General features: G+C 37.4%; 1 protein-coding gene across 10 annotated transcripts in view; it reads left to right on the forward strand.

Annotated features, from left to right (window-relative positions):
• The window catches only part of DNM1L (dynamin 1 like), a 46957-nt gene that overhangs the window by 19506 nt on the left and 2063 nt on the right, over positions 1 to 25388 (forward strand). The window contains exons 3-20 of one of the 10 annotated variants that reach the window (XM_074357752.1): positions 1372 to 1410; positions 2889 to 2935; positions 3353 to 3424; positions 4615 to 4701; positions 10133 to 10295; positions 12235 to 12355; positions 13938 to 14069; positions 14969 to 15175; positions 17242 to 17362; positions 17599 to 17781; positions 17991 to 18080; positions 19463 to 19555; positions 21847 to 21903; positions 22593 to 22670; positions 22987 to 23019; positions 24576 to 24752; positions 24910 to 25019; positions 25179 to 25338. In XM_074357752.1, the coding sequence (XP_074213853.1) occupies positions 1372 to 1410; positions 2889 to 2935; positions 3353 to 3424; positions 4615 to 4701; positions 10133 to 10295; positions 12235 to 12355; positions 13938 to 14069; positions 14969 to 15175; positions 17242 to 17362; positions 17599 to 17781; positions 17991 to 18080; positions 19463 to 19555; positions 21847 to 21903; positions 22593 to 22670; positions 22987 to 23019; positions 24576 to 24752; positions 24910 to 25019; positions 25179 to 25338 (1970 nt within the window). The remainder of the gene's footprint in view (positions 1 to 1371; positions 1411 to 2888; positions 2936 to 3352; positions 3425 to 4614; positions 4702 to 10132; positions 10296 to 12234; positions 12356 to 13937; positions 14070 to 14968; positions 15176 to 17241; positions 17363 to 17598; positions 17782 to 17990; positions 18081 to 19462; positions 19556 to 21846; positions 21904 to 22592; positions 22671 to 22986; positions 23020 to 24575; positions 24753 to 24909; positions 25020 to 25178; positions 25339 to 25388) is intronic. The other 9 variants (XM_074357753.1, XM_074357754.1, XM_074357755.1 and 6 more) reach the window with 9 other exon arrangements.

A 25388-nucleotide genomic window follows, 5' to 3' on the forward strand; every position in this document is an offset into this window, starting at 1 on the left:
ACCTATATATATATTTTTTCCAAGCTTAGTGCTTATTTTTTATGTAAAAAAACATAAAACCTCACTTAGAATGACAACTCAGCCACCAGGAACACAAAATAGATTTCATAAAGTTTGAGTGCTAAATACCATGTATCTTATTGATAACTAGGAGCGTTCTTTAGTTTCTCATCAGAGGCTTTTTATCCTTAGTGTGAACAGTTCTACCTTGTCGTAAGTCATTCCATCCCAAAGGAAATCAGAAACACTGAAGCAGTAAACATTTAGTTATTTAGCCAGACGAGTATGAGTTACCTGACAGCCTGACAACCGGAGAGGAGAAAGGGAGGAAAACAAAGACAAGAAATTTAAAAAAAGAAAAAAAAATCAGTCTCTAACCATTTTGTATAGGGATTTATAGCGTCAAAGGGCTTTGTTACGTAGCAGAGGCCCAAGTTACCGATAATAGGTTAGTTTAAGAGCAGTGGATTCAAACGTGACACAGAGCAGTATAATCCATCTTAGATATAGGTCCATCAGAACTGCCTAAAATAAAATATTTTAATATGTAATATGTTTAATTCTCAGGAAAATTTATTTATCATGGGATCCTTTATTCTGCCAACTACATAGGATAATTGAGGTATCAGTACAGAGATTTATACTATTTCTCATCTTGCCCCCCCAACTTCTGCCAGTGTAAAAGAATTTTTTGATACAATTTTATTAAAAACAAAATCAAACTGTTTTCAAGTCGGATGGTGGTTTAGTTTGAACTTTGAACTCTGATTGTCTTTCATATATTTGTAAGAGATGAATCAGGTTTTCCTCAGATCTCCTTTTAGATAAAATCCCAAAGTAGCATGCTGATTAAAAATCAAAATTTGTTTCTGTGGTGTTTTGTTAAATTCAACGTATATTTCAAAGAAAAGAATCCCTTATGAAGCTCAGTCTTAGCAAGTAGGGTAAATACTTGTATATATTTACTTTTAAGATTTTGAAAGATATGTTTGATATGTTTTGTAGTCTTTTTTACTGTAATTTATCTTTTCCCATAGTTAGTTATCAAATACCTAAAGTGAGTTTTTGAATAGTAAATTCATTTTAATCCATTTGTGTTAGAATTAGAAACCAGAGATAATATAATCAGTTGTAATGGAAAATAAACATAAATTATGGCACACTATATACTTTGTTTATGTCCCTTAAAATATTATATACATCCCTCTAATTAATTGTAATGGAAATTATATAGTTGTAAATTTTGAATAATTTAATACCATGTGCATTTGAAATGTTCAGATTTTTGCACATTTGAGTTTTTAGGAAGAGTTGAAATACTAGGGATAAGCACTAAACTTACCATTCTGTGCTGTTTCTCTTTAACTACAGACCCTGCTACATGGAAAAACTCAAGACACCTTTCTAAAGGTTTCCTTTATCCATTTGTTTTTGGCCCTTCTTTTTCTATTGTGCCTGCATGTGTGCATTTGTACTCCTACAGGCTGTGTGCATCTTATTTTTCTTCCATTTTTATTTGCCTGTCCACATTGACTGATTGCAGGTGTTAGTGGTTCTTGTTACCTTTTGGCACTGCATCAGAATTCAGGCTTTTTTTGGTGGTGAATGTAATTTATTTTATTTTAATTTTCAAAAACATGCTTGTGAAGCCAGGCCTTTCCTCTATGATAAGGTAAATTAAAAACACCCCTTTGGTATCTAGTACCTGCCTCTGTGAGTTCTATTCATCTAGATTACTCCAGGCCTCCAATGAGACTTCTTGGAAGAAGGTACTAAGCTTCAAGTAGGTGAGCATTTTACTTGCAAAAAGGATCCAGTTTATTTACCTTTATTCCGCCAAAGAAATTGATCCACTTTTTCTTCAATAAATATTTATTTGGATATCTTAACAGTCATTTTTATTTTGATGTCAGCCAGCTGATCTGCATTATTCAGAAACTCTGTCACTAAGACATTTAAACTCTGAATTTGGCAGGTAATGTAGCTGTGCTTGGGGGAGGCAGAGTCAGTTTACCTTCCTAAAATCAAGCATTTCTAGCTACTTTGGGAAAATTAGAATAAAACTTGCTCTCCAAGTTTTAGACCACTTGAAATGGTACCTACAGTGAATAATTTTTCCTTTTCTCAGCAAGTGCAGGAGGAATAGACCTATTACTGAAAACTGCTGTAGAAGAGCAACTCCATTCAGTGCATATGCCGGGTTCCCCCCAAACCATGCCCCCTACCCCATTTCATTTCTTTCTTACCTTCAATTCCAAGGGAAAACATAATCTTGTTCCCGGGGGAGAAAAATCACCTTGAAAGTGCATGTAAATTTACAGAACAGCTTCACATGACTGAAAGGAATGACAAATTGTGACTTTTTAGGTTACTGACAGGAAGCCAAATTAAAATTAAAAAACGCAAAATCAATTGAAAAATTATCTGTTTCATTCACACATTGCAAATTTTTACCTTGAGTTACGTGTGTAAATCTTTTTGCATTACTCAGTATGATTCATAAGTTTTGTTCTTTTAGCCATTAGCTTGAGTGTTTTCGTCAGATAAACTGCTTTTATGTGTAAGATACTTAAAAATAAAGAATATATGTTTTACTATAATATAATTACATACAAAATATGAGGAGAGGTGAACAATTTGATTCATGAAATTTAGATTTCAAATGGTGGGAAGACCTATGAGCAACTCTGAAATTGGTCATATTTTTGAAATACATGGTACAATTTTTACAATGTGAAAGTATAATTTAGCAGATATTGAAATATACATAAACTTATAGTCATGACAAAATAGGAACAAATAATATTGTGTTGCCTTTTTGAATTCCTAGCTAAAGATAAAAAGTAATTTCCATAGTTTTCCAATAAACGGAGGTTTTCTTTTTCCAGGGGTCGAAGCAGAAGAATGGGGTAAATTTCTACACACCAAAAATAAGGTAATCATACAAGAATGTCATGAAGAAGTAACATGTAGAAAACATTTGTTTTGGTACAATTTTTAGTTGATAATTTCATTTCTTATGATTGGCAGTGCAGCATGTTATCTTGAAAAAGCTGTTCCTTGTAAAATAAATCTTACCTAGCTAACATTCCTAACCACTGTAATTTACTTGGAAACTACTTTAAGTTGAGCCCTATTCTAATTTGGAGATTCTTAATCATTGTGAGATCAGGCAGCTTTGAAAAACTCATAAACTATGACTTCTTGGCTCTGAAAAATATATGTGTATATTAGAATTTGTTTGCTAATTCTCTGAAGTGGATCCATAGACATCCTTGACATTTATCAGACCCCACTTGAGAACATTTAATCTTATTTTGAATATCATGTTTTTTGTCTGAATAATTTTTAGCTTTACACAGATTTTGATGAAATTCGACAAGAAATTGAAAATGAAACAGAAAGGATTTCAGGAAATAATAAGGTAGGTATCTTTTTAGAGCTGGAAAGTATAATCATCAGTAAATATTATCATTGAGGGTATTCTGGCCTTTGAAATTAATAGAATATTTTCACAGATATATAAAAACCTTAGAATCCCTTTTATTTCTTAGAGGTTTTATATACTATCAGATATTTCATGTAGATGTTTATTCTTGATCTTGTGTTTTTTATATATATATATATCTTTATTATATACTTTTTCTATTTAATACCTCTGCAGTATTATCATTTCCTGATAGATTCTAACTCTAACTCAAGAAGCATTATATAACTTACAAGATAACTTGTATTTTGAAGAGTTCTTTTTCTTACCTGAGTTAGGCTAGATTAAGTTTTTCTTTTCAGTGAAAATGAAGCGTAATCTTAGAAATCTGAATTGTTTTCTTATATTCTGAGAATTTAAATTAGGTGTCTAAGATACCATTAATCTTGATGAATGTTTGCCTCCAGTAAATTCCTCTGTTTTCTCTTTCTTTCTTCTTTCTTCTTACTATCTTTCTGTTCCCTTCTCTTTTGTTTTTATTTCCATTCTTGTACAGGCACATTTAATCCCACAAGTGGGACCTAGCTAACTACTAATGTTAAAAAAAAACAATTACTGAGCACTTTTATCTGCCACGTACTACGCTGGAGAGGTTATTTCCTGACAGAAGGGTGCTTTTGAAGCCATGTTAATTCTTTATGACCATTCAGGATGTTTGTCTGTTTCAGTGATTGACTAAGCTTTGTTTATTGTTGACCTCTGGGCAGGTGACCTTTCAGTTGCTGCTACCACTGTCATACTCGTTACCTGTGGATAACCTGTTACCTGTATCTCACTGTCAACTCAGGAACCTCATAAATTTGGATAGTAATACATTATTCTTTTGTTCAGCACTAGGTCTGCTACACATATTTAAGAAATGTTGCTTGCTTAGAATCAGGAGAAAAGAATGTGAAATATAGGGAAATAAATTGGTATAGAGTTGGACAGAATTGTAACCTGTGGCTGGCTGCCTTATTTACTATGTTTCATCCCTTTTGATTGTTGAAATATTTTAAGATCATGGCTTAATTAATACTTAAAGGCATCTAATGTCTATCTACTTGAAATGAGGTTTACTTTAGCATTTTATATTTCATTGAAATTTTAATATGATTTTAATATGGTATTTTAACACTTATTTTTAGGGAGTTAGCCCTGAACCAATTCATCTTAAGATTTTTTCACCCAACGTCGTCAATCTGACACTTGTGGATTTGCCAGGAATGACCAAGGTAAAGAATAGTTGTTTCTCATTGTGGATATGGTCATGTTTGTTTTCACTGGAACAAATGTGGTTTTTCCTTAACCTCTTATGGAATAATCGCCTTTTTTTTTTTTTTTTTTTGCAATTAACTTGAGCTATTAGCAGTATTTGACACGGTTGAGCCTTCCCTTCTCCTTGACACACTTTCTTTACTTGGTTTCCGTGATACCATACTCTGGAGGATTATCTCTCATCTCACTGGTGACTCGTTCTCTGTCCCTTTTGCTGGTTTCTTATCTTCCCAAGGTCTAAACAGTGAGTGCCCCAAAGCTCAGTTTTTGGACCTCTAGTCAAGGGAGTATATTTAACCCTTTGATGATTTCATCTAACCTTATGACTTTAAATATGAGTGTCTCTCTGCTGACAGCACTCAGATGTCTTCAGGCTTGGATGTTCATCCTGTATATCTGTCTACTTGACACGTACCCTTTAAATGTCTAATAGGCATTTCAGACTTGATGTGTCTAATACCAGGTCCTGATCTGTCCCTCAACCTGACTTGATCCTTCTGTGGTCTCCCTCATCTCAATAAATGGCAGCTCTGTTCTACCAGTTGCTTAGCCAAAAAGTTTGTAGTCATCCCTGACGCTTCTTACCCCACCCCACTTTCTCTGTTAGCAAATCCTCCTGGCTCTCCTTAGCATTACGACACAGGCGTACCTGGAAGACACTGCAGGTCCCGCTGCAGACCACCGCAATACAGGGAATATTGCAGAAAAGCAAGTCACACAGGTTTTTTGGTTTCCCAGTGTACATATGTTTACACTATACTGTTGACCCTTGAACAACATTGGAACTGCATGGGTCCACTTATATGTGGGTTTTTTTCAATAAATATATTGGAAACATTTTTGGACATTGGCAACAATTTGAAAAAACTTGCAGACAACCTTGTAGCCTAGAAATGTTGAAAAAATTAAGAAAAAAGTATGTCACAAATGCATGAAATATATGTAGACACTAGTCTATTCTATCATTTGCTACCATAAGGTACACACAAATCTGTTACAAAATTAAAATTTATCAAAACTTTTGCACGCACAGACTGTGCACAGCACCATTTGTAGCATTTGTAGTTAAGAGAAATGTAAACAGACATAAAAATGCAATATTAAGTCGTAACTGCATAAAATTAACTCTAGTACATACTGTACTACTGTGATGATTTCATGGCTACCTTCTGTGCTGCTGTGATGAGCTCAGGTGTTGGGAGCGTCCACATAAGACACTTTGTGATGCTCATCATCCCAGTTCTTCTCCTGTAAATTGCATTTCACGGTAAAAAGTGATCTCTTGAGATCCTTACGTATTTTTCATTGTGTTCAGTGTGATACTGTGAATCTTGAGCAACACCATGAGACCCACATGAAGTGTCACTAGTTACGCTGAAAGTGCTCCCAGGAAGCAGAGAAAAGTCATGATGTTATAAGAAAAGTTGAATTGCCTGATACGTACCATAGATGGGGGTCTGCAGGTGCGGTCGCCCACCATTTCAAGATAAGTGAATCCAGCTTAAGGACCATTGTGAAAAAAGAAAAGGAAATTCATGAAGCCATCACTGCAGCTGTCCCTGATGGCACAAGAACCTTGTACTTTATGTGAAATACCTTTTTATCCTGTATTGAAAATTCAGCTTTTCTGTGGGTGCAGGACTGCTGTACGAACGGCATACCCATAAACTCTGATGTGATTTGAGAAAAAGGGAAGTCACTATATGACAGCCTGAAGCAAAAGGAAGGTGAAGGACCTAAAGCTGGATAATTTAATGCCAGCAAAGGATAGTTTGATAATTTTAGAAAGAGGTTTGGCTTTTAAAAAATGTCAAGGTTACAGGAGAAGCAGCTTCTGCTGACCAAGAGGCAGCAGGCTTAGTTCTCAGATGCTGGTAAGAAAATCACTGAGGAGAAAGGTTATCTGCCTGAACACGTTTCTGATAAAGATGAAAAGTGCCCGATTCCGGGGGAAAAAAATGCCACAAAGGACATTTATTAGTAAGGCAGAGAAGCAAGCACCAGGATTTAAGAAAGAAGGGATAGGCCAGCTCTTCTGTTTTGTGCAAATGCAGTCAGATTTATGATCGGGACCACCCTTGTCTATAAAGCTGCTAACTTCTGGGCCTTGAAGGGAAAAGATAAACACCAGCCACCAGTCTTCTGGTTGCACAACAAGAAGGACCGGACAAAGGGAAACGTTTTCTGGATTGGTTCCATTGATTGTTTGTCCTTGAAGTCAGGAAGTACCTTCCCAGTAAGGGACTGCCTTACTAAGTTCTTAACATGTCAGACAGTGCCCGTGGCCACCCAGAGCCCCACGAGTCAAACACCATAGGTGCTGAAGTGGTCTCCTTGCTCCCAAACACAGTGTCTCTAATTTACCCCCTACATCAGGGGGTCGTGTGGACCTTTAGGCGCATTACACATGGTACTCTATGGGAAGGGTCATCAACACTGTGGAAGAGAACCCCAGTGTGAGAAAATCCTGAACATCTAGAAGGGTTACACCACTGAAGATGCCACTGTTGTCATGAAAAAAGCCGTGAAAGCCGTAAGGCCTGAAATAATACATTCCTCCTGGAGAAAACTCTGTCCAGATGTTGTGTCTGACTTTAGGATTTATGACAGAGCCAAACAAAGAAATCATGGAAGAGATTGTGGATATGGTTACAAAAAGTAGAAGGTAAAGGGTTTCAAAATACGGATCTTGTAGAAATTCAAGAGCTAAAGTAGACACTATACTGGAGGAATGTCACGGAAGATGACTTGATGGAGATGAGTGCGTCTGAAACAGTGTCAGGTGATGAGGATGAAGACGCAGAAGAAGCAGCGCCAGAAAACAAACTCATTAGACAGTTTGTCAGAAGAGTTCCAAGATGGTACTGCATGGAAACATTTTTAGAGTGAGAAAACAAAAGAGACAAATTACAGTGTGTTTCCATGAAGTTACATGGAGTGTGCCTGCCTCTCCTGCCTCCCCTCCCACCTCCTCCACCTCTTCTGCCTCTGCCACCCCTGAGATGTCAAGACCAACTCCTCCTCCTTCATGAAGACGAGGATGACCCACTTCCACTTAGTAGTAATTAATCATCATGCTGTACAGTTAATCAGCTTACCTTTGTGTATGTGTGTGTCTCCATGTGACAGTCTAGTGATGGTGTGGCAAGAACTGTCTGAGATGTTTTTGTGTCATCGTTGCCATCCTCACCTAAGTGTTCACTGTGTAGGACGTCATGTAGGAGACTTCAACTGAAGTAGACAGCCTATCCTTACATAGGCGTAAAGTGAGTGATATTTAATATAAAATTAATAATGTGTTAGTTTTCTTAGTGCTTAATAACTTTCTTTCAAAGAATGATATTACCAAACAGTGTGCCTTCTCTGGTAATTGGAGAAACTGCCTATCAGCTGATCAGCACAGGTAAGTGGTTCCCAGGGCTGTGTTATGAATATGACTGCAGTGCTGTGTGCTGTAAAAGTTTTACAGCGTTCACTCAGTGTGTAGGCTAGGCTCCCATGAAGCAGTCATGTTGCTGCTGCTTTGTTCCCAGTGCATGAATTGTTACATCTGTAAATAAATATGAATTTCTTTTTCACATTATCTTTTCATCTTTGATGTCTGGTGTGTATATAACATCTCCAGTGTTTTATCTCGTAAGACAATATTGCTGTAGGTACTGACATAATTTTTCTTGTGAACAGATGACATAAACTTATATACACTGTACACATAAACTGTACTTATCAATACGGTCCAGTACCGTAAATGTATTTTCTGTTCCTTGTGACTTTCTTATTAATTTTTTTAGCTTACTTTGCTGTAGGAGTACAGTATATAGTATATATAACGTATGAAATGTGTGTGAATTGGCTGTCATTGATAAGGCTTCCAGTCAGCAGGAGGCTATTAGAAGTGAAGTTTTTGGGGAATCAGAAGCTACATGTAGATTTCTGACTGTGGGGGGGGGGGCAGTGCCCCTAACCCCCATGTTGTCTAAGGCTCAGCTGTACTGTAGTCTGTTGTGTCGCAGTACCATTATGTCTAAAAAAACAATGTACATACTTTCATTAAAAAGGCTTTTTTGCTAAAGAATGATAGCCATCAGCTGGGCCTTCAGTGAGCCATGATCTGTTTGCTGGTGGAGAGTTTGAAATGTTTTGAGAATTACTAAACTGTGACACAGAGACATGGAGTGAGCAAATGCTGTTGGAAAAATTGATGCCAGTAGATTTGCTTGTCACAGGGTTACCATAAACCTTTGATTTGTTAAAAAACGCAGTATCTGCAAAGCACAATAAAGCAAAGTGCAGTGAAACAGGGTGTGCCTGTATATCTGGAACTCTATCATGTCTTACAAATTCATAGCTACCGTCTTGAGCTAGCCACTGTCATCTCAGCTGGATTGCCACCAGAGCCTCCTGAGAGGTCTTCCTCATAACTTGTTAACTAAGCAGCCAGAGTGATACTATTTGTTTCTTTGGCGGGGGAGGTAATTAGATTTACTTATTTACTCTTAGAGGAAGTCCTGGGGATTGAACCGAGGACCTCATGCATGCTAAGCATGCACTCTACCACTTGAGCTATATATATATAATCCTATATATATAATCCTCTCCCCCTAGAATGATACTGTTAAGGTGAAAATTAGATTGTGTCCTTCCTTGGTGCAGTATCTGTCCAGTGGCTTCCCATTTCACTGGAGTAAAAGCTCCATTTGTTGGATCTAATGTGTCCACTTGATCTGTCTCTGTGAGTCTTCTAGCCCCTGCTCTAGCCTCTGCCATCTTGTCCACTTTGCTGGGTGTTCTTCCTCTAGAATCTGCATGGACCTCTCCCTTGTATCTTTCAGTTTCTGGTCATTCTCTCAGATGTCATTATCTGAGTGAGGTCTTTTCTGATTACTTGATTTAAAAGCCTAATCCAATTTAAAATAATAATTTGAAAGTATAACTTTCTCTAATTCCTTAGCCTCCTGTTCTTTATTTTTCCCATAGCCCTACTACCACCTCGATACTATATATGTGTTTATTATCTGCATCACTGAAGCTTGATGGAGGCGGGAATTTTGGTCTTTTCCTTATTCACTGGTGTGATATAATATGGCATATAGGACAGTGCCTGAAATACAGTAGCCTGCCAGTAAATACTTGCTAATTGAGTGAATGAATGAATTTGTCTCTAGGCAGTTAACATCGACGAATGTCTAACATGGTAAACTTTTGCAGGAGTTACATTTTGAGACTTTTACATATTACCAAACTCATACATACCACTGTAGTATATAATTTCCTCATTTTAATGATCTGTAAATGGGGCAGTACCTATGTTCTGTGGATTAGATGGCGGGGGGATGGGGCTGAGTTGAGTTTTATTACTGGTTCCTTGATCGTCTCTGTTTGGTTCAGGTGCCTGTAGGTGATCAACCTAAGGATATTGAGCTTCAAATCAGAGAGCTCATTCTTCGGTTCATCAGTAATCCAAATTCCATTATCCTCGCTGTCACTGCTGCTAACACAGATATGGCAACATCAGAGGCACTGAAAATTTCAAGAGAGGTGGATCCAGATGGTAAGGACAGTTGTTAATACTTAATTAAATGCTTGGTTAGCAATGGTAAATCCGCCCTCAAGAGAGGGGTTTATATTTTTAAAAAGAGTATCTCTAGCTCTTAATATACATTAAAAAAGAATAATGTTTTTCTATTTATCTTATAGTATCAAATAGAAATTCTGATGGAAAATAAAGTTTTAATGGATAAATTGCTGTACAGGTGAGGCAAAAATACTTCACATAATATCCAAATTCGTAATGATTACCTAATGATTCTAAAATAATAAGATGGCTTTGCAAAAAGATTTTTTTATTTTGTATAAGTAAGATGATTTAAGCTTTTGAATGGCTGATATCTAAGAATAGTTGCTGTCATAGTAGGCAGTCATTGTAGACTATTATAATATAGGAGATAATTGTGGTGTCTGCATTCTGTAGGTGCAGAGAACATTTAGACAGGCTCAAGGCAGAGGGGATTCTTGGAAATACAGTTCATACTGTGCGCCGGTATATGATGCTTGACTGATGCTATAGGGTGTATCTCTAAGTATATATGAGATGCCAGATTGCTGCTAGTACATGTTTGCTCTGCTCCATACAGGAGCCAGTTTTTTTTCACGTGAGTATCGGGAGGATCTGTGGGCTCTATCATGTTTCTTTTTTCCTGCTTTGAATACAAATAAGAATTTAAAAGAAAAATTTAGTAGGACATGTTCGTGCTAAGACAATTAAAATCCCTATTGAAATGACTAAAATTAAGTCATTTCTTAAAATTTTTTTATTATTTCAAGTTTTTAAGAAACGTATTACATGAGTAATTAATATTCATTTTAGTTAAATTAAAAGATAAACTATATCAAAGGTTTAAATTTTATTATTTAAAGTAAGCTGTTAAGCATTTTGTATGCATTAGTTCTATTTTAAACTGACCCTTGAGCCATAAATGTAATGATACTTTTCATCTAGGAATCTTAATTTAGTAATATAGTGTAAGGAAACAACCCAATCCAGTATTATTAATTAAAAAATTAGAATCAACTTAATATATGGCCCACAGTAGGAATGATTAAGTTAAGATAATAATAGAATATGGAATCATTAAAAAGGATGATTTTGTAGATTTGGAACAAAATAGGAAAATGCTTATAAAATTGAAAAAAATGCCGTATGTAAAATTGGCCATTATGCAGAGCAGCTGGAACTCTCATTCGTTGCTGGCAGGAATGCCACAGCCACTTTGGGAAGCAGCCTGTCAATTTTTAAAATGTTAACTTAGCAGTCCCACTTCTAGGTATTTATCCCTTTAAATGAAAACCTACGTTCATGTGAAACCCTGTATGCAAATATCTACAGTAGCTTTATTCGTAATCTCCTAAAACTGAAAACAACATAGATGTTTCTCAAATGGGAAATAAATAACTAAACTACAGTGTAGCCATACCATGGAACATTACTCAGCAACAAAAAGGGATGAACTGTTGATTCAGGCAACAGCATGGGTTATGCCAAGTGAAAGAAGCCAGACTCAGAGGCTGCGTGTATGATGCCATTTGTGTAGCGTTCTGGAAAAGGCAAAGCAAGGAGTGACAAATGGGTGTCACTGGGTGGGACAGGGATGTTTTCAGAGGGAAGCCGAACCGTTCCCGTCTTGAGGCAGTTGTGCTGTAACTTTGCGTTTATCAAAACTCAGAACTGTGTACCAGGCATGAGTGAATTTTAAATTTTTAAAATGCTAATAGAAAAGTTAGCTGAGAGCTAATAAAAAAAATTACATGTGAAAAATCTTAAAAATTAAACACAACGATTAAAATTAGTTTTTATATAGACAGGTTAGAAAAGCATTACCAAGATGATTGCAGGCATAATGTTAGGTGGGATTATAGATGAGGCTTTTCCTTTATTAATCCTTAATAGCGTAATTGAATGAGTCATTTCTTTTCTTTTTTGCATTTACCAGGTCGCAGAACCCTAGCTGTCATCACTAAACTTGATCTCATGGATGCGGGTACCGATGCCATGGATGTGTTAATGGGAAGGGTTATACCAGTCAAACTTGGAATAATTGGAGTAGTTAACAGGTTAGCAATCAAGAATGGGATAAGAATTGCAGCTTTCTCATTTCAAAGCAAATCTGAATTTTTAAAATCAGTCTGAAATGTGATCCTGTCCCTAGTTTTCCCCCTTTTATTATAATCTTTATATTGCTAAAGAATTCATTGCTTTCCAAAGGGAGAAAAGAGATTCACTAAGGCCTCCTGTAGATATTTTTAACTAGAAAATGTTTCTAAAGTAAGCAGTGCCACAAAATGGAAGAAAATTTAATAGCTAGGCTTGAAAAATTCCTGTCTATTATGTTTTGTATGAGGAGGGCACTGGATAAGAAAAAATGTATTATTTAATTTGCACCCAGTCAAGGAAGAGTTTTTATGGTGGTAGATTTTTAATAGATCGGTTTAACCTCTAGCATTAGTGATTCTATGTAATTTCCGGGATGTGACTTGGAGAAAGTTTATTAAAGGTGTCCTAATTGTAAGCAGCTGGTATCAAAAACTGTGGAGAGGAAACTACTACTGAGTGTCTAACTATGTTTTAGACACACTACTGTGAGCAGTTTGCAAATGGTACCTCTTTGACCGTTACAGCATCCCTGTGAGGTGTGTGCATTAGTCTGTTTGATAATCAGAAAACTTAGTAAGTTTACAAAAACCTATGTTTAGGTTTTGTAAATTAAATTTATGAAAGTCACATGGCTGGTGAAAGCAGAGCCAGATTCAAACGAAGATCCCTTTTAGTCTAAAGCCTTTATAAAAATAGGAAGCACCGAAGTTACCGTGAGATCTGGGTTCCAGTCCTAGTTCACCCACAAACTAGATATAAAGTGGGTTTAAATGACACATAGCATCTTTCGGCCCCAGACCTTTTAAAATGAAAATGTGGCCAACTGATATCTTTCCAGTTACCTGCTGCCATTCACATGTCCTTCTCCCTCGTCCCTACCCTGTTGCTGTTGTTTTTTTTAAATTCCCACTATCTCCCTTTTTAGGCAAGCAGGTGGTATAAAACTGCTTGTTGTATTTGTAGATGACTGCTCTTCACCTCTGTTGCCTGTCCATGGATAAAAGATACAGTTGATTAAGACACACATGTTTTTACACTTGTCTGTCCCTGGTTCTTAAGAGTACTGCTTTTGACTGTAGCTAATGGTGATAATGAAGCCTACGCTATTCAGGCATTGCTTATTACATGAAAGTCACACAGTTTGAATCCCGGCTGAACTACTTAATATGTGACCTTGGGTAAGTTAGTTAATCTCCCTGAGCCTTAAGTTACTTTTGTGTAAAATGGAATAATACCTATTGCATAGAATTATTGTGAGACTTAAATATAACAGTCTGTGTCAGGCATTACAGGCAATGCCTGTGCTTTCATCATTGTCATCAGTTTTAGGCCGTCACCATCACCACCACCACCACCACCACCACCACCACCATCACCACCATCACCACCATCACCACCATCACCATCACCACCATCACCACCATCATCACCACCACCACCATCATCACCACCATCACCACCACCATCATCACCTTCATTCAAAGTACTTGAGAGGATCACAGTTGACTTATAGTTGAACAGTTTTTTATTTTTCGACCTCAGGAGCCAGCTAGATATTAACAATAAGAAGAGTGTAACTGATTCAATCCGTGACGAGTATGCTTTCCTTCAAAAGAAATACCCATCTCTGGCTAATAGAAATGGAACAAAGTATCTTGCTAGAACTTTAAACAGGTAATATTTTTTACCTTTTGGAAAATGAGATGGTTTTGGTCTGAGACCTTTGATTATCAATTCCTCACATTTTCATAATGTTCTTACCTGTAAAATTTCACTTTTTGTTTCTTGTATAGTAGCTTTTTAATAATGCAGATGTCTATTTCTGTTGAGATGGTTGGCATTAAATCATCTTGTAGTTCAGAAATGCTCAAGTGAATTTTAAAATGCCTTAATTGTGAAATTCTTGACAGTCATTTTGCTTTTGATAATAGAACAAGATGGCAGGTGACTTCATCTCCACTTTGGATTTCAGGGACTGAATTAAAATGCATAATTTTTGCATAATCTATTCTTAATTTAGGATGTCTTCTATTCCTATTCAGAAAAAGCATTTAAGCTGTGTACTTTCAATTCTGAATACCCAGTAATGGTAGAGGGACTGGAATACCTTTCTAGATAATTTATAAATGACTGCAGTAAAATCAGTCTTCTCTTACTTTTGGCTTAGTTCCTAAATAAATTATAGGCTGATGGACGTGGATCTTAAGGTTGATTTTCACTGTATTGAGTACCCAGTGTAAAAGGTGAGTCAGAAACCAAAACCATGTAGGTAGAGTTGAATTGAGTAGCTTACATTCTTTGAGGTAACTGCAATAATATAAAAACAGTTTTCTTTCAATTTATATTCGGTTCTCTAGCAACTGCTACAATTTGAGGGGCTGAAGGCAAATTTAAAAAGCACTGACCAGGATGGCTTCCTTTATGTCATTTTTTTCAGACTAAGCCTGCGCCTCTAGTCTAAGATTGCGTTACTTCCTCCCACACAAATCATTTGCATTTAAAAATTTTGACCTGCTTGGGTCTTCAATATACACAGCTTCACTTTACGATCCCTCCTGTCTAACGTCTGCCAGGTTGCTGATGCACCACATCAGAGACTGCTTACCAGAGCTGAAAACGAGAATAAATGTTCTCGCTGCCCAGTATCAGTCTCTCCTGAACAGCTACGGGGAGCCTGTGGATGACAAAAGTGCTACCTTACTCCAGCTCATCACCAAATTCGCCACGGAATATTGTAATACTATTGAAGGGACTGCAAAATATATTGAAACTTCAGAGCTGTAAGTAAAAAATTTCTCTATGGATTTGATTACCCGGATTGATAAATTACTTTATCTTTGGTTACAGTGACTTTAACTCTGAGATTATCTGGCTGTGATTTATTATCTGTAAAACAGGAATATCATTTTTTAGAAATGATGATGTCTGATATGCATGTAAAATGCTCTATAAACTATGTAAAGCATGGTAAAAGTTACAGGTTTTTTTTAACAAGACCTTTATTGATAAGCATTTATAAAAATTTCATTATTTACCTACTTATCTTAATGGAGGTACTGGGGATTGAACGCATTACCTCGTACATGCTAAGCATGCACTCTACCACTGAGCTATACCCTCCCCTAATTTAACTTTTAAAATGTTTAATACACACAGTGTAATTGTTCATGAAAAAAAAATACAAAAATGCAGGTAAATAAAAAGAATAAAACCCAAGGACAAAATTACTCTTAAATCCATCATCCCTGGCTACTTTGGCATTCACCTAAACATTTTTCTATGCATTTGTAAAATGTATAAATGCCTGTAATAACATCTTTAAAAACTCAGATAGTGTAATGCTATTTTGGAATCCTTTCTTTAAATCAACATGTCATAAATGACTAGTAGTAATTAAATATTTGTATTCTCAGTCCTAAGATTTACATAGTATTTTGCTATTTAGATACATACTTTCATTTTCTGAAGCAGTCCCCTACTATTAATAGTTCACTTTCACTGATACACAAATATATAAAAGTGTTGTGATGGACTGTCTTTGGAGCATGTATCCAAGTAGACCCTTAGGGCACCAAATCCGAGGGCGTGTGACCTCCTCAGAGTCTCTCACTGCTACACTCTAAGTAGATTATATTGTGTTACTACTAGCAATATACAAGAATGTACATTACTCTTAACTCTCACCTTTAAGAAAATCTTTGAACTTTGAAAACCAATTACAGACGTCTAGAAAGTTGCACATAAAAGTACAGGGAGGGCCTGTTCACCATTCACCCCTCACCTCCCCCGTGTTGACAGTGTGACATAAATATAGTACAATAACAAAACGAGAAAACGGACATTGGTACAATCCACAGGGCTTAGTCAGATTTCACCAGTTATACACACACATACACATGAGTGTGTACAGTTCTGTGTACTTTGTGTGACCCAGGTAGCCTTCTATTTGAGCTAACGCCAAAGGATATTTAACAAAGTAATTATTGAATGGTTATTATATGTATGGTGTATTGAGGAAATAAAGATTACTACAATGAACTTTTAAAGAGTTCAGTGGGTAAGGTAGGTCAAGGTAACACATGGCTTGATTAGGTGACAAAAAGTATAATTTCTACCTAAATAATTATTAAACATAGTACATATCCAGGAAAGTACATACAACAGGGATAGTTTTATAAGTAGTTAATAAAGCAAATATCTGTGTAATTACCTAATCAAGCCTTGTTAGAATTATTGAAGAGAGACCATTCACATTTCCTTCAAGGACTGGGAGAGCCCCCCAGTTAAGAATGCATTTGGGTTGGGATCTGAATAGACTTTGGGAAGGCAGGGAGCAGAAGGGTATTTTAGGCTTTGGAGTAGGAAAGAATAATGCACGGCAAATTTGGAGAATGGCACGTACAGTAACAGGACATAACGGGGTAAGGCAGGGAAGGGGTCTCAGAACAAGACCGTGGAAAGTCTAGTATCTTCAGAATTTGAAGAATTCCTGCTATAAAAAACAGAACAGTTTTGGTCAGAGGAGCAACCCGTTTTAGAAGGATAATTCTGATCATTATGAACATTATTTGGAGTTCCTCTGTGTGTGTGTGTGTGTGTGTGTGTGTGTGTGTGTGTGTGTGTGCGCGCGCACGCACGTGCATATATGAATGGCTTTCGTGAAATGGCTCCTTTCCCCATTAAAAAAAAATTAGAAACTGGTTCATAATGGAGTTGAGGATACATGGAGATGGTCTAAATACAACTGTTTATCTGAGACAAGCCTAAAGCTTACAGAAAGCCTTCTAACTTATAGCTTCTCTCCCTTTTAGTAATACTAGAAATCATACAGTTCATTGCCTTTCAGATGCGGCGGTGCTAGAATATGTTATATTTTCCATGAGACTTTTGGGCGAACCTTAGAGTCTGTTGATCCACTAGGTGGCCTTAACACTATTGACATTTTGACTGCCATTAGAAATGCAACTGTGAGTATGCTTAACTTTCAGAATTTTATTGAAATGAGGTTAAAGTTTTATTATTTTTTAACCCATGTAATTATATCTTTTTTTTAAATCAAATTGTATGATTACTTTGCTCTCACTCTTGAAATTAGGAAGTCCTTTTCATTAAAAAATTAAAAATGTGATTTACTTTTAACATTAGAGAAGAGCCAAAATTATATGTAGTTATAATAAGAGCTCAAAAAATTATTATTTTTTAGGGTCCTCGTCCTGCTTTGTTTGTGCCTGAAGTTTCGTTTGAGTTACTGGTCAAACGGCAAATCAAACGTCTGGAAGAGCCGAGCCTCCGCTGTGTGGAACTGGTTCATGAGGAAATGCAAAGGATCATTCAGCACTGTAGCAACTACAGCACACAAGTAATTGAGAAATGTACCAGGTTTCAGGTTAAGTAGTAACAGACATGGCGGAGTGGTTGCGTGGGGCAGGCGGGAATACAGCAGATGGGCTACAAGTTAAAATCTGCAGCTCCCTTACCTGCAAGCGATTTGAAATAGTGTCCTTAACTGTACCTTCCAAATCTAATTCAGCATGTCAGTGATTATTTAATTTCCTGTAAAGAAAGTAGACTGTTTCTTTCTTCCATCACATACAGGAGTTGTTGCGTTTCCCTAAACTGCACGATGCCATAGTTGAAGTAGTGACTTGTCTTCTTCGTAAACGGTTGCCTGTTACAAACGAAATGGTGAGCTACTCCTTCACAAGTCATCGTTGTAGTCACTGTTAGTAACAGTCATTTTGTACAGCATTATGATTACTTTAGAGCTTAGGCATAATGTTTTCCACTATATTGGGAAGAAAAAGAAGTGAGTTTCAGTCTTATTTCAAAGAAAACTTCAGTAATTCTGGTATAAAATGCATTTTTCTTCATATTTTAATTTTTGTTAGCCTGCAGCCACAGACTTTCCTGAGAGTGGAATTACTGTTGAGAACTGTGAATAGCTTAGCTTTATTACGTAGCAGCACTGATCACATGGAAAGTTAGGTTTATCTTCAGCCCCAGTGAACTGAGCCATTATATGCAAGCTTTTTTTTTTTTTTAAACTCTGATGTACATCAGGGTAATTTGGCCATTTGTACAGTGTCCTTGTTTGATGACCTAATACTATAATATCATGGCTGTGTCCTTAAAAAGAAAAATCCTGACATTGGCAGAAATATTTAAAATTGCCCTTAAGCCTCTAATTGTTGGCTGGTTTATTTATGTTTTCCCTTCCTGGTCCATGTGCGCTTGGCTCCGGGGCTCAGGATGGTGAGTTTACTTAGAGCGCAAGACCAGGCTTGGAAGCACAGAATGTCAGTGTCTTTGCTTGGTTATTTCCCCAGCAAGCATAACCCCCAGGCTCAAATGAGGAAGGACGGGTAGCCTGAGCGCAGGCCCTGCCCGCTGACACCACAGAATCGTTGGGATTTCATTTAAATAAATCATTCTCACTGGTTCTTGCCCTTTGAGTGCTGCTCTGATGCCTGATTTGTCAGGACAGTGCCAATGAAGGAGTTAATCTCTCTACGATGCTGGAGAAATGAGTGTCAGCGTTCCTTTCCGATTCCTGTCCCAGTGAGGCCTTTGAACCACACATGTTTGCACTAGGTGCCTCATAATCAAGGCTGATCAGTGATTATCTCAGGTCTTTAAACGTATCCTTTACTTTAACTTACTTGTATCTGATCATGCAATGTTTTCTTGTTGTTGAACCTGAACTTTTGACATGGAATAGTGGAAGATCTAAGGTTTTAAAAGCAAAATTGCATAAAGCCCTGGAACTTAGATACGCATCAGATAGATAGCTTTTTTCCCTAACAAAATACTTCTAACTACTTTAATGTCACCATCCCTCCCCCTTAGAGAAGTGTAATCTTAGATGCTGAGATAGAAATAATTCAAAACATAGAGCAAGTTATTATTCACTATCAGACCTGTCAGTTGGAGTAGAATTATCAAGTTCTCATTTAGGCATCAGTGTCCTGTACTGTGTTTTAGAATTATGTGTTTAATAAGTTTATGTTTCCTGAAATAAAACTAGGTTGGCATATTTTTGTATATAGCCTAATTTTACTTTTTTCTAGGTCCATAACTTAGTGGCAATTGAACTGGCTTACATCAACACAAAACATCCAGACTTTGCTGATGCTTGTGGGTTAATGAACAATAATATAGAGGTAAAACAATTTGAATTTGTCTCTTTTGAGAGAAAATCTGTTGTAACTCAGTTATATCAGACTCATTGAGCAAGGGATAACTGTAAGATAGATATGCAACCACATTGTTGTCTGCTATATGCCGGGAAGTATGCTGAGGGCATTACATTGTCCTCTTAAATTTAATTCTCAAAACCCCTGGAGGCATTGTTTTCATCTTCTGCTGTGACACTGTAACTCACAGAGGCTCCGGGACTCATTGACTCATTGTTGAAGGTCTGCCTGGTTCCATTTAAGTGACTGTTGCAGTTTATTCAGACTGAAGTGTGTTAAGTGTGTTTAAAACTGTTTTCATTTGGTTCTGAAAGCTGTTTGGAAACATTCCAAGAATTACCTAAATTATAGTGCATTTGGGAAAACGGTACTATCATCACTACTACTGTGGTGGCTGCATTTCATGGATCTTTTTTTTCCCACTTGAGGTTAATGTTGCAGGTTGCTTAAGATCTCAGATGGAGCCAAGGCTGGTGGATAGAGCAGTTTATCCAGATGCAATTTTTTTTCTCTGCCTTATTCATCCAAGAACAGTAAATTTTTTCTGCTGCTCCTTGGTCCAGTGAGATCCCAGAGCCCCTTTCTAGATCAGATTTTCCTCTTATGCACGTGGGCGGACAGGCAGTTGTAAGCACGGGGTTTGGGGACTGCAAGGGACTCTGAGTTATCGCCTTCAGCCCTTGGGTTAGGCAGATGAGGACCCTGAGGACAGACAGCAGCTGTCACTTCAGCGCTATTTGCTGGGCACTCTTAGAGGGAAAAAGCGCCTTCTCTTTAACAGGTACAGGGAACTACTTTTTAGCTACATAGTCGAGGAGACACCTGTTGTCAGAAAAAATTCCAAAATGCATATGAGTAAGGCACTTAAAAAAATACTCAATGAACTAGATAACAGTTACGTTAAAAAAAAATACCACGTAGACCCTGTCTTAGGGTAAAGACTTAGTTCTTGTAACACTGAAACCAACTTCGTGGAAAATGTGTGTCTGGAACAGTTTTTGTAATACTGACAAGGTCATTTATAATATAATTTCAGATAAATACAAATGAGTATGTCTCTGGCTTTAATAACTCTGTATCAAGAAACTTTATGTGGATATTCTCACTTAATCTCTCCAGCAGCCCCACGAGGGTAGGTGATATAAACAGGCCAGGAAGCTGGGGCTTAGCTAGTGACCTGGCGAGCTAAGGTCCTAACTGGTTGGTAACAGACTGGGTGAGTTTCTGGTCTCTAGGTTCCTTTACTTTGTGTCCCTCTTCAAAATGTACAGTTAATGCTGACTTTTTATTCTGAAGATTGTTAAAATCCATAGATTTTTTATCATCTATATTTTCTATCACTGCATAAATGAAAAGTGGGTCAGATTTCTGTCAGAAAAGATGTCCTACCCCAAAGCATCGTGAAGCTTTGTTAATTAGCCCTTTTTGCAAATTTGAATGTTCATTAAATGCTTTCTACTCAGGAGCATTTTGACTGTTTGACCTAAATGCTCTTCTGCTGTCTGGTGCTGCCTGTGAGAGAGCCACTAACAACACCTGCATCCTTTTGCATTTTCATAGTCTTGCACCTGCTTGACGTGTAGTAGGTGCTCAGTACCTACTGATTTGAATTTACAGTTCCTCTAGCTCTGTACCAGGGTTAGTTTGATAATAGCAAATTAGGAGGGAGGGCAGCTGACTAGTCTGTTAAAGGAGCCAGGTGACAGAAACGACCATTAGATTCCCACACAGTTATTCCTGGAGATCGTTCAGGATAAAGAAACCAACATTCTTACCGCGGTTTCTTACAGGTATGAGGTTTTTGTGTGGGACTTGTGTGAATTTAACACAGATGTGTGCAGGTTAGAGTGATTTTTAAGGGTTTTGCTTCAGTTTTCTGTGATCTGTGCACTTCGAATTCTACACGGTACGTTGAAGGCTTGTGTGCACATTTATGTGGGGACAGTGATTCTTAATGGGAAAGGCAGAGGTGATGCTGGTCCACTGCCCCTCATTTGAGAATCCCTGGTACAGGGGAGCCACTGTTACTGACACTGTATTGTATCCCTCAGGTGTGTTGGGGCAGAAAAAAAGATTGAGAAGCATTGGGTTAAATGAGTTCTTGTTTGTTTTAAAATATAATTATGGCATGAGTCCCAACAGTGAGAGGATACACTGTAAGTTATTCCGTACTTTTTAATTAAGCTGAACATTTTTTTTAGTAGGCTTCTATCTGTGCTCTGATAATCACCTTTTCTCTGCTTGGTTGTGTTTTTTAGGAACAAAGGAGAAACAGGCTAGCAAGAGAATTGCCTTCAGCTGTATCACGAGACAAGGTAAAAAATGGTGTTTTTATAGCATGTTCCCAACGCGCAAAGATGAACTGGTAAGGCTCGGAGGGGCGCTCAGCTCTAGTTTTGTCTTGTTCTCCTTTTACTATTCCACTGGCATTATTTCATTGTTCGAGTAAAGGTATGCGAATTTTAAAATAAGATTAGAGCACTTTAAAGATAAAATATTTTTGAATATATTGGAATAAGTGCTTAAAGGTGGATTTTAAAGTATCAAGGCTTTTTAAAAAAAATTCAGTGACTTTATCAGCTTTGTAAAATGAGTTGAAATGAGTAATGACTTTATTCTAACAAGAGGGCTTTTTGGAGTGGGAAGGTGACAATACCTGTAATGCCTGTAATGGTCGCATATATTAAAATTTTTGTGTGTATTAAAATCTGTTACCTTGGGTTGATTCTTTCCCAGAAGAGATCTTATCAAATTCCAAAGATCAAAATGAAGTTTTTGGATTTGGATTTTTCTGAGGAATTTATCTGAGGAAAGCCTTAAATAAAGGTGACAACAGTACAGGAAATAAGGCAGAATAAACATTAATTTATACCCCCCGAGTACTTTTGGTTTTCATGTTACTTTACTATTTTCTACCGAGGGGAAAACTCACGTTTATAGAATGTTTCTGAATGCATTTTTGGCATCCTTGATTTCTTTTTTTCCCTGCATTTTTTGCCTTTAGTCTTCTAAAGTTCCAAGTGCTTTGGCACCTGCCTCCCAGGAGCCCTCCCCTGCTGCTTCTGCTGAGGCTGATGGCAAGGTCTGTTCTGATTCTTAATCTAAGCCTGCATGCCTAGTCTGGTGCAACACAATCGTCTGGAAACAATACACTGAGTAGCAGAATAGTAATATGGGATATTGTGCTAAGGTCAGATTTTAGTCTCATAGAAATTTTAAATCATTTAACAGTGTATACACGTCATAGAATAAGTGTTGACATGCTTTTGCTTGCAATATAGAAGATGCACACAGAAAAGGAATTTAAAGAGGAAATCATCCTCTACTTTTTGAATTTCAAGCCATTGGTATTTAAATTTTGCTTGTTAAACTGCATGTTTTAACATATCTTTTAACAGTTAATTCAGGACAGCAGAAGAGAAACTAAAAATGTGAGTCTCATTTCAGAATGAAAATGTTGGTACTTTTGATTCTCACTGAAACACTGTCTTCAAAACCACTGACAAACTCGTTTGTACGGTGGCATCTACCTCCTGTGTCTGTTATGGTTTTAATGTTTCTCTTATCTAACTAACCCTTCTGAGATGGCTTTTGTTCTTGTTTTAACACTGTTCTAAATAATAATAACAGGCTTTCTCACTGTTTTCTGTTACTTCCAAGAATAGTTTTGAATTTAGTATTTTGGTAGGAAAAGAAGATTCCAGAGGTGGAAGTTGTACTTTGGGACATTTCCTCTTTAAAGGTTCTGAGATCGCCCAGCACTAATGGATAATCCTCTCGTGCTTCTTTCTTGTGCTTCTGTTCAGCTCGCACTCGTCACCCGAAATACGTAGCTTAACACATGCCTCAAACGCTTCAGCAAATTTAGAACGGGGACTGTGAGAGTTTGAGACTGTTCTCAGACAGTTCTTAATAACCTTTTTAGGGGGAAAAAATTAAATAATCTCTGAATTATTCACTCATCCTTATTTCTAGTTTTTCTGCCGTTTAGCTCCTTTCCCTATAGTCCAGATTTAAAGTGCCGAGTCCCAAATGAAACTTTCTTGCAGCCTACTGTGCTTAGAGCCTAAGAGAACCATCTGAATCACTGCTTAAGTTTTATTTCACTCATGGCATCACCCTGAATTTGCTCACTTTCCTTAAGATTTCATTTCAGGCATTTAAAAATTCAATTATTCATTTTAAAATTAATGTATAAATATACTGCTTGTATGCTGATATACCTCATTGTAAGTACATTTTAGAGACAAATTTCGGCCCGTGTTTTGATTCAGAATGGTACCCCAAAACATTTTCTAACAACTGCGTAACATTCTTTAATTAAATTTAGACAAGCACTTCCAGCAGATCCTTTCTCAAGGGTCCGGACGCTGAGGGAACTGGTGCTGTGTGTCACACTGCATTTTAGGGGCTTAAAGTCCCTGCCAGCCTGAGAGTCACGAGTGTTCTTGTTTCTTCTGTTAAAGGGTCCCTACATTTATCCTGTGGTGCTGACTACTAGGAACATAAACTGACTTGAGAAATGTATAAGCTCTTAGGTTTGGAGACACGAGCTCACAGAACGTTTGCAGAGATGACAGTTCACAGAGTTCACAGTTACTTAGAGGAAATAAGCTGACGTTTTCCCTCGTGCTTGTGATGAGCAGTCAGCCTTGTGTCAAAGGGCAGCTTATACTCCCCCACAACCTTGGGTGTTGAAGGGGTTTGAGAGAAATGTTTTGAGAAGTTGGCAGATAATAAAAAAGGGAATTTAAGTAACACTGGCTGAGGCTTGCAAACAATTCACAGTTGTTACTCAGACGCTCAGGAGCCCAGTTACACATGCCACCCACCATCCTTTCTGCCCCTGATGTCTCTCTGAGTAGACCAAACTCCAGGTGGGTATGGGTGTCTGTTCTCCTTGACTGCTGCCAAAGAAAATGAATTGTGTTTAGCTAACGTCAGCTTTGATATGTTCGGTATAGATTCTGGAACATGTTTTTTTCAGGCTGCATCTGGAGGTGGTGGGGTTGGAGATGGTGTTCAAGAACCAGCCACAGGCAACTGGAGAGGGATGCTGAAGACTTCAAAGGCTGAAGAGTTACTAGCTGAGGAAAAATCGAAACCAATCCCAATTATGCCGGCCAGCCCGCAGAAAGGCCACGCCGTGAACTTGCTGGATGTGGTAAGCTGCAGGGTGTGGTTGAGGATGGATAACCAGATTCTTAGGAGAACACTTCAAAAGACAGAAGGAGCTGAAGTCTCAAAAACTTACTGAATGTTGAATGTTTTTCATTTCAAAATGGCACAAAAGTTTTTTTTCTCCCCTTCACACCATTTAGCCAGTTCCTGTTGCAAGAAAACTGTCTGCCCGTGAACAGCGAGACTGTGAGGTTATTGAACGACTCATCAAATCCTATTTTCTTATTGTCAGAAAGAATATTCAAGACAGGTTAGTGCTGTGTCATGTAAATCACACACACACACAGAGATAGAACACTGATGCATGATCTCAGCCTCTGTTTCGACAATATAAGTATTTAAAAAATTTTTTTTACATTTAGGTTTTTATTCTAAATCCAATGGATTATCTGACTGTTTGGTTTTGCAGTGTGCCAAAGGCAGTGATGCATTTTTTGGTTAATCATGTGAAAGACACTCTTCAGAGTGAGTTAGTCGGACAGCTGTATAAATCATCTTTGTTGGATGATCTTCTGACGGAGTCTGAGGACATGGCACAGCGCAGGAAAGAAGCAGCTGATATGCTAAAGGTATTACCGTGAAGTTTTTTTTGGCTTTTCACACTTGGGTTGTAAGTATA

Source organism: Camelus bactrianus, chromosome 34 (genome assembly GCF_048773025.1).
Source record: "Camelus bactrianus isolate YW-2024 breed Bactrian camel chromosome 34, ASM4877302v1, whole genome shotgun sequence".
Classification (NCBI taxonomy): domain Eukaryota; kingdom Metazoa; phylum Chordata; class Mammalia; order Artiodactyla; family Camelidae; genus Camelus; species Camelus bactrianus.